At 47.1% G+C, this 12,112-nt stretch overlaps 1 protein-coding gene across 2 annotated transcripts in view; it reads left to right on the top strand.

Moving 5' to 3' along the window:
• Nucleotides 1-6,733: 6,733 nt before the first annotated feature.
• Nucleotides 6,734-12,112, top strand: part of PLEKHM2 (pleckstrin homology and RUN domain containing M2) — a 36,817-nt gene continuing 31,438 nt past the window's right edge. The window contains exon 1 of one of the 2 annotated variants that reach the window (XM_035117383.3): nt 6,734-7,315. In XM_035117383.3, coding sequence (XP_034973274.1) covers nt 7,253-7,315 — 63 coding nt within the window. In that variant the 5' untranslated portion in view covers nt 6,734-7,252. The remainder of the gene's footprint in view (nt 7,316-12,112) is intronic. The other variant, XM_035117382.3, reaches the window with a different exon arrangement.

Raw genomic sequence — 12,112 nt, 5'->3', positions numbered from 1 at the left:
CCAAGACCCTGGCAGAAGGGTCTCCACTTCCCCAAGAACGCCACCATCCACACTCTGCGTGGAGCGGGTGCAGTGATCAGAAAGGTCCCTGAGAGAATACTCCATTTGCATGCCCCATCTCTTAGGCTGGTTAAGGAGAGCCCCTAAATCTGTCATAGCCAATAGAATGGTAGAGGCCCCCCTGCAAGCTTGACTTGGGTTGGGCTCCTTCTGCCGTATCTTGCCTTGCTGATGAGCAGTCAGGCTGACAACTTAGAAGCAGGAACAGTGCTCCCCCCCCCCTAAAAAATGTTTAGGGGTACTCTCATTTTGACTCAAGAAAATCACTATTTGATGGTTCAAACCAAGAAAAATAGAGTAAAAAGGTGCAAAGATTCACAAAATGTTTAGGGGTATGTGTACCCCTGCGTCCCCCTAGAAAAAAACACTGAGCAGGAATAACCACTAAGGCCCAGAGGCTGAACCCAAATATTGGCAGCAGAGTTGTCCATTTGAAACACTTTCCCTTCCCCCTATTTTTTTTGGGGGGGGGGTGCTTCTCCTGGTGTGTGTGTGGCTTCAAGGGGGAGGGCTAGAATGTGGTGCTGTTGGGTTGTCAACCAGTTCTGAAAGCGTCTCGAAGTTAGCACGGTGGGAGATGGTGACATTTGGGCCCCAATGGGTATGTATGTATGTATAAACCTCCCGTTCCAAGGTGAGGAACCCAGAAGCCTTTTTCTCCAGCAGGCATCCCCTCTTGAAATGGCTTTTAGGTACAGCAGGTATTGTGTTTGCCATGGCAATGCCATACATGGAGACCTTGGTCCCCTGGACCCAAGCCAGGGTGCTCAGCTTTATATGTGTTCAGTGAGTCACTTCAGGCCCTGCAAAATCCTGAAACTGTCTTTGTTGCATATGAAAAGAGACTTAGGTTTAAACTAGTGAATTCTCTTGTCATTCTGGCTACTCTGCAGCTTGAGTGTTTCATTGCATAACCATCTTGCTGCACTGCCCAGTACTCTGTTTACATTGTAATGGCGATTATCTAGTTCCCAGTGGACCAAAATGGTGCACGGCTACATTGGGGTTTAAAACTGCAATGAGCACTTGGAGTGCTTTTTGCACTGGGTGAACCAAGCTCTCATTGGAACCACACAGCTACCGGTAAGAGAATATTTTGCAAAGAAATGGTGGGGACAGGGAAGAAAACGTTCCTGGAGGATCATGAAAATGTCCTAGTCCACCACTGAAAAGATGAGTGAGATGTGTCAGACTTAATCAGGCTGGACTGTCCTGGGTGCAAAGCAATATTGGGACGGTACTAGGAGAGAGAAGGAAAAGAACAGACACCCTCTTTTCAACAATACCCCAATCTACCCACCCCATTATTCTGTTCCTTCTATCATTCAGACATTACAGATTCCCTTTATGGCAGAGAGCAGACCCAAAGCAAAACATGGCCCCACCACAAATCCACCTAGCTTTGCTAGTTAATACAGTGGTACCTCTGGTTAAGAATTTAATTCGTTCTGGAGGTCCGTTCTTAACCTGAAACTGTTCTTAACCTGAAGCACCACTTTAGCTAATGGGGCCTCCTGCTGCTGCCGCCGCGCTGCCAGAACACTATTTCTGTTCTCATCCTGAAGCAAAGTTCTTAACCTGAGGTACTATTTCTGGGTTAGCGGAGTTTGTAACCTGAAGCGTTTGTAACCTGAAGTGTTTGTAACCCGAGGTACCACTGTCCAAGAGCTGTCTTGCTTTCCTTCTGTTCTGTTCCCTGACTTACCAGGAACCTGTGTGTTTTGAGTGTCACTAGAACTGATGGGAATGACAACTGGCTTTTATATTTTTCAAAGGGCAGGGCAGCTGTGTTGCTCTGTCCTGTGGTTCTTGACACAATCTGATATCTCTTTATTAGGGCTTACACCTAATTAAAGCTCCAATTGTAGGTATGAGGGGGAACTGAAAGCAATAATTGGGCTGCAAGAGTGGAAACCTAGTTCAGGGTGGCAGTTTGGGGGGGGGGAGAATTCCACGCTAGGGATTATCATCATTTGGAAAGAGATTGAAAATAAAACCACCAAAGTTGTGATTCTATGGGGCTGCACTTAGAATGCTGGGCACAGTTCTGTTTTCCTCTGCTCCGATGGGATATTGTGAAGCTGCAAAAAGGGCAACCCAAAATGTGTGGTGTTGGTAGTTCTATCTCGGAACAGTAGAACCCCCGCGGGGTCATGGTGAGAGGGCAGACAAAAGCAGGTATTTATTCACACAGTGCATAGTGGAACTGTGGAATTCACTGCTGCAAGGTGTAGTGATGGCCACCAACTTGGGCTGCTTTAAAAGGGGGACCGGGCAAATTCAAGGAGGATGCTAGCCATGAAGGCTATGTTGTGCCTGTGCCGTCAGGAGGCAACAATGCTTCTGAATACCAGTTGCTTGGGGGGGGGGGCGAAAAGTAGGGAGAGTGAGGTTGTCTTCACTTCCTGTTGGGGCGTCTGGCTGGCCACTGAGAGAACAGGTGCTGGACTATGCTGGGCTCCCTTTGGGATGATCCAGCTTCAAACTTCATTGGTCTCTAAGGTGCTACTGGAAGGAATTTTTTTTATTTTGTTCCAGCTTCAGGGTTGCTCTTATGGGCTTCAGTTGCAACTACCATTTTTTCCTCCTGCAAGAATCTGCTGTGAGATGTTTTGGACTACAACTCGCTTTAGCCCCAGAGCCTGACTTAAAGGATGTCTTCTACCAGCTTTGATTACTTCCCCTTGGCCATTAAGGGCTGCCTGCTTTAATACAAGAGATGGTCCTGGGGCCTGGCCCTACACTGACTGACAGCAGCTGTCCAGGGTTTCAGACACGGGGAAATCCCCGGTCCTCGCTGGGGATGCCTTCAGGAATTAAAGCTGCAGCCTTCGGTGTGTAAAGCAGGTGTTCTGCCACTGATGGTGGCATTTCTGATGGTGACTCTCAGGCCTGAGTGGTTTTACCCATCTCTGAGCTGGCACAAAACCCAAGGTCTCCCAGGTGGCTATTTGGGGCTCCAAACTCTGCCCTTTGGCTCATGTCAGTGTTGGGGCAGAGCTGGTGGGAATCTTGAGCTGATTATATTTTACTTTTAAAAAACAAAAAACAACCTCATATTTTGGGGAAACTTGCGCCCCTCAGGGCTGGGTTGGCTTTAACTGTAAGAAATTGGAGAAGCTTACCCTGCAAATGGATTTGCCTGTTTTTCATAGGACATCTGCTTCAGGCATATGTATGAATTCTGGGGCAGATGAATGTTGCAGTTCAAAACATCTGGAGGGCACCAAGGTAGAGTAGGCTGCTTTATGTAGGGTACCTCTCTTTAGAAATAAAGTTGCCCCCCATTAACAGGCAATGGCGTCTGCAAATTTGTAAGAGAAGTTTTGGATGAGTTTGAATAGCTTCCCTACAAAAGAGTGTTGGCATCTTGGAATTGGCAAACATCTTTATTTAAATAATGATCTGAGAGCTTGCCAGTGCCGCTGCCACCAGTCAAGATAATAATTTTCAGAAGATGGTGGACAGCTTACCAAGGTGGGGCCTTTTTCACAAGAGGATGCATGACCTCATCTGAAACTTGGCATGCCACAGGGATACTTCTGGAGCACAGCTTTCCAAATTGTGTGTCGTGACACATTGGTGTGTCGGCTGCATTGTGTAGGTGTGTTGTGCAAATGCTCCTCCCAGGGCTGGAAAGGGGCATGTTTAACCTCCAGTTTGCTAGTAAAACTGAATTACTGTGTCGTGAAATAATGCGTGTCTAAAAAGTGTGTCCCCAACATGAAAAGTTTGGAAAGCTCTGCTCTAGAGTATAGGCCAAGATGGAGAAAATGTCCAGTGCCTGTCTGGATACAAAATCATAGAATTGTAGAGCTGGAAAGCTGAAGCTTCCCTGACAGACATCCATCCAACCTCTGTTTAAAAACCTCCATTGAAGGAGTGTCTGTCACCTGCCAAGGGAGTCCGTGTCGCTGTTGGAACAGCTACTACTGTGAGAAAGTTATTCCTAATGTTTAGTTCTTGCATAAGAACATAAACCCTGTGTGATAAGACGTTGAACAGAGGAACGGTGCTGGATCCAATGTTAGCCCTATTCGAAGTAGGCCCATTGAAATGAATGAACACACATAACTTGGGCCCAGTAATTTCAGTGTGTCTATTCTTGAGTAGAACTTAGCTGAGCACAACCCATGGTTTTGAAATCCTGCCTGGGAGCAGAGCTGAAAAATGACCTCGTGGCGACTGATGCACTCCTTGTGTGTCCTAAATAAGCCTGCCCCAAGTCCATGAGTCTTTGCAAAGCAGTTTTAGCCAAGCAAATTTCCCATGTTGGTCCACTTCTTCCTCTGCGGTAGTAAATCCAAGCAGAGTCTTTTCAAACTGTTTGATGTCTGTCCTTGAGCTCAGGCTTTTTCAGTGGTCTGGGCCTCTCAGGAATCCTCAAGCTGTGTTGCTTCAATGCACCCTTCTGGGCTATGAACTTATTTGTTTGGGCTGGATTGTTCTTGCAACCGACGGCTTCAGCATTGTGGGAGCATTTGGGGTTTTGTTGCTGTTTTTTCTGATCAAGCTATGTTTTCTGTTACTGCCACTGGCAACCCACTTTTGGTTTCTTTGGGTTTTTTTTTAATACTTGGGGATAAACAATCAGAAGAAAAACATGTAAAAACATTTTTAAAAATAAAAAAACAAAGTTTTATCATAATGGTTGTCAGGATTTTTTCCCTCCCTTTCTCACTAAAAACCACCTAGAACAGGCATCCCCAAACTTCGGCCCTCCAGATGTTTTGGACTACAATTCCCATCATCCCTGACCACTGGTCCTGTTAGCTAGGGATCATGGGAGTTGTAGGCCAAAACATCTGGAGGGCCGCAGTTTGGGGATGCCTGACCTAGAACATAGCTGGGGGCGGCGGGTGTGTGAGTCATCCAATGAAGCTGAATGTTGGGAGAAAAATTGGGACAAACAAGAGGAAGGACTTCTTCACAAAGCACAGAGTTAAGCTGTGGAACGCACTGCTGCAGGATTTAGTGAGTGCTGAATTGGATGTCTTTAAAAGGGGATTAGAGAAAACCATAGAGGAGGATGTGGCTATCTTACCATTGGAGGCAGGATGAATATCAGTTGCTGGTGGAGCATAAGCTGGGTAGGGGTTGGCCAGGATGGTCCCTGTTGCAACAGCCCTGCAGTCCATACTAAGGGTGCAAGGGATGGGAGAGCTCCAATACAGCTCCTTGCCAAGGGCGCAAGGGAGCCTAGGCACACCTCGGCGAGTGCTGCTGCACCCATGTCTAGGATATTGGTCCACACGGGCCTTTGATCCAGAAGTGCACTGCTGATCCTGGAGCACTTTTGTATTCTTGCTTGCATCCCCTCAAGCACTTCTGCACACCTTTCCCACTGCACCCTATAAAGTGGCTAGACGGGTTCAGCTTAGCACCTGTGGGCGTGTGACAAATCGGAGGTGCTTACTCCACCGAGCTAGCAAGCTCACCCTAAGAAATAGGCCACCGAGTTACCTGTTTGGGCTTGCTTTCCTCTTCCACGCCAAGCAGGGTGGCCAACTCTAGTCGCCGTCTTGTGGTATGACTCATTTCTGCTTTAATAAATAGGCATGGATTTAACCAGTGAAGCCTTGACAAGCTGATAGAAGGGCCAAACTCCAGCTTGCATTTTGCCTCTGGAATGGAATAGAAATAGGCATTATGGCAAGGACACATAGAGCTACCTTAACACGTAAGAAACCCCACATCGGGGCAATACCTTCATTAGGTCAACTGCCACATCGCACGCGCTGTTTTGTAAAACGTTTTGGTTGGCCTATTGCAAGTATTTTTTTTGCCCAGGGTGAATGCTGGAATTCTTGTAAGGCTGGTAAGAGGTGTGCTTGTAGATTTTAAATTAAATCTGCAAGCACACTTCTCCCACATCGCTTTTAAAAAAGGACAGCCTTGCAACCCCAAAATACATAGCACAAAAGGAAAAAGAATTGGGAGGGAGGAGGAAATGAATAGGTAGAAGTTCTTGGAAGGATGTTTGTCAATAAAAGGTGTACACAGGCTCCCATCCAGTGTCAGAAGGGGGTGAATTAGCACATACCAAATTTTAGATTGTAAACTTGCTGGGGGCTGGGACCTTACCCTCCCTTGAAATTTGAAAACGGCATGTGTGTTGCAGGCAGGAAGTCACGTATTTGCACATGCATATTTACACACACATAATTTTGTTAGTGGAAGGGGAAAAGAAGTGTCTGCATCACTGAGCTGATTTTTTTCTCCCAATGCATTCCTATGGGATTCGACTTCCATTTTTTTCCGACTTACAAATGTATGTTTGGAACGCATTAAATTCGTAAGTAGAGGTACCGCTGTGTGTGTGTGTGTGTATAAAAAACAAACTGTACAGTATAATCATATGGACTCAGCTGTACAGCTGCAAATACAGCATTCTAAGTGCATTATACAAATATGACACTAGATGGCGGTGGTGAGCTAATGGCAGATTCAACGTATTTTTCAAAACGTGTCTTTCTTTTAAGCATTTTCACAGCCTTTTTTAAAGTGTGTGCGTGTAAATTCCACCACAGACTGGTAGAATTGTAGGGTGGGAAGGGGGACCCCGAAGAGCCCTCTCGCTTCTTCCTTAGTCGTCTCCTAGGCACACTACTGTACGGTGTACGCTATCCCTGCTCCCCCTCACACCCGGCGAACTACATTTCCCGGTGTCCTTTGCGCGGGCCGTGAGCGGCCTGGCCGGGGACGGACTGCAGCAGCCGCCGGGAGGCAGAAGCGGCGGCGGTCTCGGTGGCTGCATCTTCTTCTCCCGCCTTGCCGGGCCGAGCCTCTTCTCCTCGCTTCCCTTTCCTCACAGGCCGCATACGCAGGAGGCCCGAGAGGCGAGAGGGGCCGGTCCCGGCGCTCTCCCTGGGAGCCTCCCCGCTTGTCACGAGGCGGCTCCACCCCGCGGCGGGCAGCGGCCCTCCCCCTTCTCCTCCCCGGCCGGTCCCGCTCGGCTCCGCGCAGGATCCTTCCCGGGGCCCCTCTTCATCCTCGTCCTCCACTTCCCCGCCTCCGAAGTGCCCCCGGTGGGGGGCGGGCCTTGAGGGTTGTGGGGGAGGACCTTCCTCTCCGTGGCCCCCGGGGGACCCTCAGGACGGAGGGAGCGAGGGGTCCGCAGCGCCGTGGGGGGGGACGTCCTCGCCGTCGGGGCGGCCGGGGTCTCCGCCAGAGGAGCGCGTCGGCGCCGGCCATGGAGCCCCCCGGGCAGGTCAAGGACCGCATCCTGGAGAACATCTCCCTCTCCGTCAAGAAGGTCAGCGGGGTTTTTATTTGGGGTGTTCTTGTTGTTGTTGGGGGGAAGACCCACAGACGCCCCCCATCCCGCCACAAGGATGCCCTTCCCAGCCCCACTTAACCGCCCCCTACGCCGGCCATCCCCATCCCAGAATATTTCTCTTCCTTTCACCCCCCTACTCCCATGATTTGTTATTAAGATCTGTTAGTTTTCTTGTCCTTTTGCTACCATCATCGTCGTTCTTGAATTTATTACCTTTTCTGTGAACTGCCCTGAGACCTCCGGGTATAGGGCGGCATATAAATTCAATTATTATTATTATTATTATTATTATTTATTTCCCCCCCCCTTTGACAGGCAGGCTCCAGGGTTACAGTCGTAGCTTCACTTTCAAAATCAAAAGCAGTCAAACCAAGAGCAGGGGAGGTCACAGGAATCTGAGTCACTTAAGAACTGCTTCATGGGCTCCTTTCGGGGAGGAAGGGCAGGTTATGGATTTAATACAATATAAATAAAATTAAGATGTGCTATCCCGGTACGACTTATACTCAGAGCTGGACCTGCTGAAGTTGATAGGCGTGTTGGATTTTTGGCCCATTGGTTTCAGTGGGTCTTCTCAGAGGAGGACGCAGCCCATTGTTGACATACAGCAACAATAGTGTTGTTAGTAACGTCATGTTGTTGATGTGATTAGCCACAGCAGCATAGTATTACTTATAATACTATTAAATCAGCCTTTTTAAAATCCATTGCAGATTTCTCAGTCCTTTCCCTGCTCTCTCTTGATAAGCCTTCTACGCTGGGGGATTGTTGTGGGCGTGGGGGAAGAAAGTCAGGGGCAGAGAAGCTGTCGCATTCTCCTGCTGGTGTGGCTTCTTCTGAACACTACCCACCCACCCAGGAGCACATTATCAGGGCCTGCCCCATGGTAATGATAACTGCTCAAGCTGTGCTTTCTGACCATTTCAGCAAAGCTGTCACCTCTGTTTTAGCACCATATGACATCACTTAACCAGCACCCCTGGTTGCAATTGTACATCTCTTTTCCCACATGGTCTGCCTTTGCCCCCACAGCCCAGCTGCTGTGCTCTCTTGCTTCCTTATCCTAGCTGGACTGTAATAAGCCTGGGGATGCAGTCTCTGCAACAAGCAAGCTGCAGCACGTGTTGAATTTTCAGTGGGCTAAAGGGCTGCTTTCGTTGGCAATGGATGTTTTTAGAGAGGCCTCTGTTCCCATTTTACTGATAGCAAACCGAGGCCGAAGGGAAGGGCTGCAGCTCAGCAGTGGAGCACCTGCTTTATGTGCAGAAAGTCCATTGCATCTCCAGGTGGGAACATCCCCTGCTCAAAACCCTAGGCAGTCAGTGTGGGTCATCCTGAGCCAGGTGACCAAGGGTCTACCATCCTAAGAACGTAATGCCAGTTGTCCTCGCTGTGGCCAACCAGATTCCTTTGGAAAGTCTGCAAGATGATGGACCTGAGTGCAACAGCATCCTCCCCCTGCTGTGCTTCTCAGTAGCTGCTATTCTGAGTGTTTGCCATGCAGCTGTGGAAGATGGGTATTTGAGTCCAGCAACATCTGCAGGGCACCCTGATGGCTCCCCACCATGAGAGGCCTTTCTGTGAGCATTTTCACCCCTCCCATTCTGAAAATCTGGTGATATCTGCTGTTGGGAGGGAACAGTTAGGAATTGTTACTTTGTTGTTTTTCATTCCTGACTCTGCTCTCTGCTGTGTGCTGTGTGCAGTTTAATATCTTCTGTAGACAAGATGGCTAAGTGAGAGGCTGTAACACTCACAAAGCCAGATCTGTAAATATGCAGTAGTTAATAGAAATAAATGAGGAATGTTTTGAAACCTCTACAAATGCTTCTGCTGTTCACTGCTGATTTGGTGCTCATAAAGCCCAGTTATGAGTCCATGATTCCCGGGTGTATGCTGAAGGTGTTCCAGACGTCCTGCCCAGGCATAGGGGCCTAAGAAGACCTGGACAGATCCTGGCATTTACCCACATATGGTAGCAGGCGGATGGTTGCTGGTAGCAGACTGGTGGTTGCAGATGGCTATTGATGGTTGGATAATTGGATGTTTCTGATCCATTTCCATCTGATGCTGCACATCGGAGTTGAGCTGTGAGCTGAAGCTGTTTTTCAAGCTGCTGTTTGATTTACAGAAAGGTATGTTGCTGGCTGCCAGGAAGACAGCAAAGACGCTTTTCCAGTTTGCCTGTTAATTGTGCTGAGTGGGGAGAGAAGTTGCTGAGAGAGTCAAGAGTATTTGGGGTGCATGAAGGGAAGTGTCTTGCTGTTAACTAAACACAGGCATGGCTTCTGCACATTCTGGCCAGATGTCTCTATCTTTTCCTCTCCTTACACCAGAGACCTATCCTACATGGCAGGTCAAAATGAAAGCACTTTTACAAAGGGAAAAGCTTTACCATATTATAGAAGATGACCCCCCTAATGAGGATGATGATGGATGGCCAGCGTGGCATGAGGCAGACATGAGAGCCAGGGGGACAATTATTCTGAGTGTCCAGGACCAGTTGTTGGTCAACTTGGAGAACCAGCAGACTGCACGGGCTGTTTGGAATAAACTTCGAGATATGCATCTAAGACAAAATGCAGGATCCAGTGTGCTTTTCTTTAAAAAGCTGTGTAGGCTGGAATTGCAGAAAGATGGTGATTTGCCCAGCCATCTAGCCCAATTAAAACGTCTCAGACAGGATCTTGTCCAGCGAGACTTAAATATTTCAGAAGCTGTTTTTGCAATGCTTATCATAAACAGTTTGGATGAATCTTATGATGCTGTAGCTGCTCAATTGTCGTCTTTGCCCAATGACCGTCTAACAGAAGATTATGTGTCTAGCGTGCTCTTGAATGAGTGGGATCGCAGACAGACTGCTAGAGAAAGCAGGGACAAGGCTGTTGGAAATGCCTACAAGCCTTCAACAGGGGAAAGTGAAAGTGTTGCAAAAGCTCTTAAAATGCGCCGCTGTTTTTCTTGCGGAGAGGTCGGCCATTTTAAAAATCAGTGTAAAAACTCTTCAAAGAAGAAGGGCAACTTCAAAGGCAAAGGGGGAGGAGGCCGAAAACCCCAAGGGCCAGCTGCATCAAAGGCTTTGATTTCACGCAGTTCTAATCAACTCACACGTTCTGTTTTTTGTTGTCGACTCAGGAGCCACAAGGCACGTGGCCAATGATAAAAATCTCTTTCTTCATCTTGAGAAACAGGGAGGAGCAATTCATCAAGCGGATGGAACGACTATTAAAAGTTTGGCTCAGGGAACGGTTTCTTTGCAGAGCCTTAATGCAACAGTTAAAAATGTTATGTATGCTCCTCATTTGCAGGATAATCTCTTGAGTGTTTCTCAGCTAGACGCTCAAGGATTTAAAGTGGTGTTTGCAAACTCTCGGTGTGAAATTCTTCGAGACAACAAACTCATTCTTTATGCTAAGTGTGTTGATGGTTTATATGTATTGCCTTTTGTTACAGGTACAGCTGCTGGAGCAACTAAAGAAACTGAAAAGGCGTGCTGTAATATATCAGTAGATAAGAATGAGAAATTGCATAACCATTGTATTCATGATTATCATCGTTTGTTTGGTCATTTGCATTTCCAGGCAGTAGGTAAAATGCAAAATATGGTTGAGGGCATGAAAGTTCAAAAGTGTCCTTATCATATGAAATGTGTCTCATGTGCAGAGAACAAAATTAAGCAAGCTCCCAAAGGTACAAAATCTGGGAGGGAGGTTAAGAAACCTTATGAGATTGTGCATGCAGACTTGGTTGGACCTCTAGCGCTCTCTAGAGGAAACTCATGTTATTTTTTGGTTCTGATAGATGCCTATTCTAGATATGTTTGGGTCTATATGTTACAAAAGAAGTCTGAAGCCTTCTCTAAGTTTCAAAAATTTTGTGCATGGCTCAGGAATGTTCACGATGAGCATGTACGTTGTCTTTTCACTGACAGGGGTGGAGAATTTTGTTCAGAACAGTTTGAAAACTTTACTGCAGAACAGGGCATAGAGCACATGACTGCCACGCCCAGATCTCCATGGCAGAATGGTTTATGTGAAAGAGTAAACCAGACCTTGCAACAAGGAATTAAAACTCTGTTGCATGATTCAGGCCTACCCAACCCCTTTTGGGCTGAAGCTCTATCGTGTTTCACCTATATTTACAACCGCAGATATCAATCAGCCATTGATTGCACCCCATACGAAATGCTGTTCAAAAGGAAACCGTTTGTAAAACATTTAAAAATTTTCGGTTCTGAAGTTTGGGTGCACACTCTGCAAGGTGACAAACTGAGCAAATCTGGTCAACATGGCATTTTTCTAGGTTATGAAAAAGGTTCTTATCGTGTGCTGATGACAGACACAAACACAATTAGGCTGACCAGAAGCATGGATTGTAATCCAAAATGGGACAAAGTTGGCATTTTTCAATGTCATCCCATTTCAGATGATGAGGTGGTGAAACCAATTAACAAAGAGGCAAAACCTGTAATTGATGCTGATGGTAGCACAGATTCTGACACTGATACAGATGATCAGAATGAAAAGACCTCTTTTAAGAAATCAGATGGGTCTGACACTGATCTAGAGGTAGAATCTTTGCCAGATACAGGTCACCATTCTCCCAAGGAGGAGGAACCAGACCCAGAGGATCCCAGAGTATTGCGTAGATCTGAGAGAACTACCAAGGGACAAGCACCTAAACGATTTTCTAAAGAATTTGCTAAAGCTGCTATTTCAGATATGGCTGCCACTAGCAATCCAAACTCAGTTTTTGAACCAACTAACTACAAAG

Source organism: Zootoca vivipara, chromosome 6 (assembly GCF_965207765.1).
Source record: "Zootoca vivipara chromosome 6, rZooViv2.hap1.1, whole genome shotgun sequence".
Classification (NCBI taxonomy): domain Eukaryota; kingdom Metazoa; phylum Chordata; class Lepidosauria; order Squamata; family Lacertidae; genus Zootoca; species Zootoca vivipara.
This window is presented reverse-complemented; position numbering and strand designations above follow the sequence as displayed.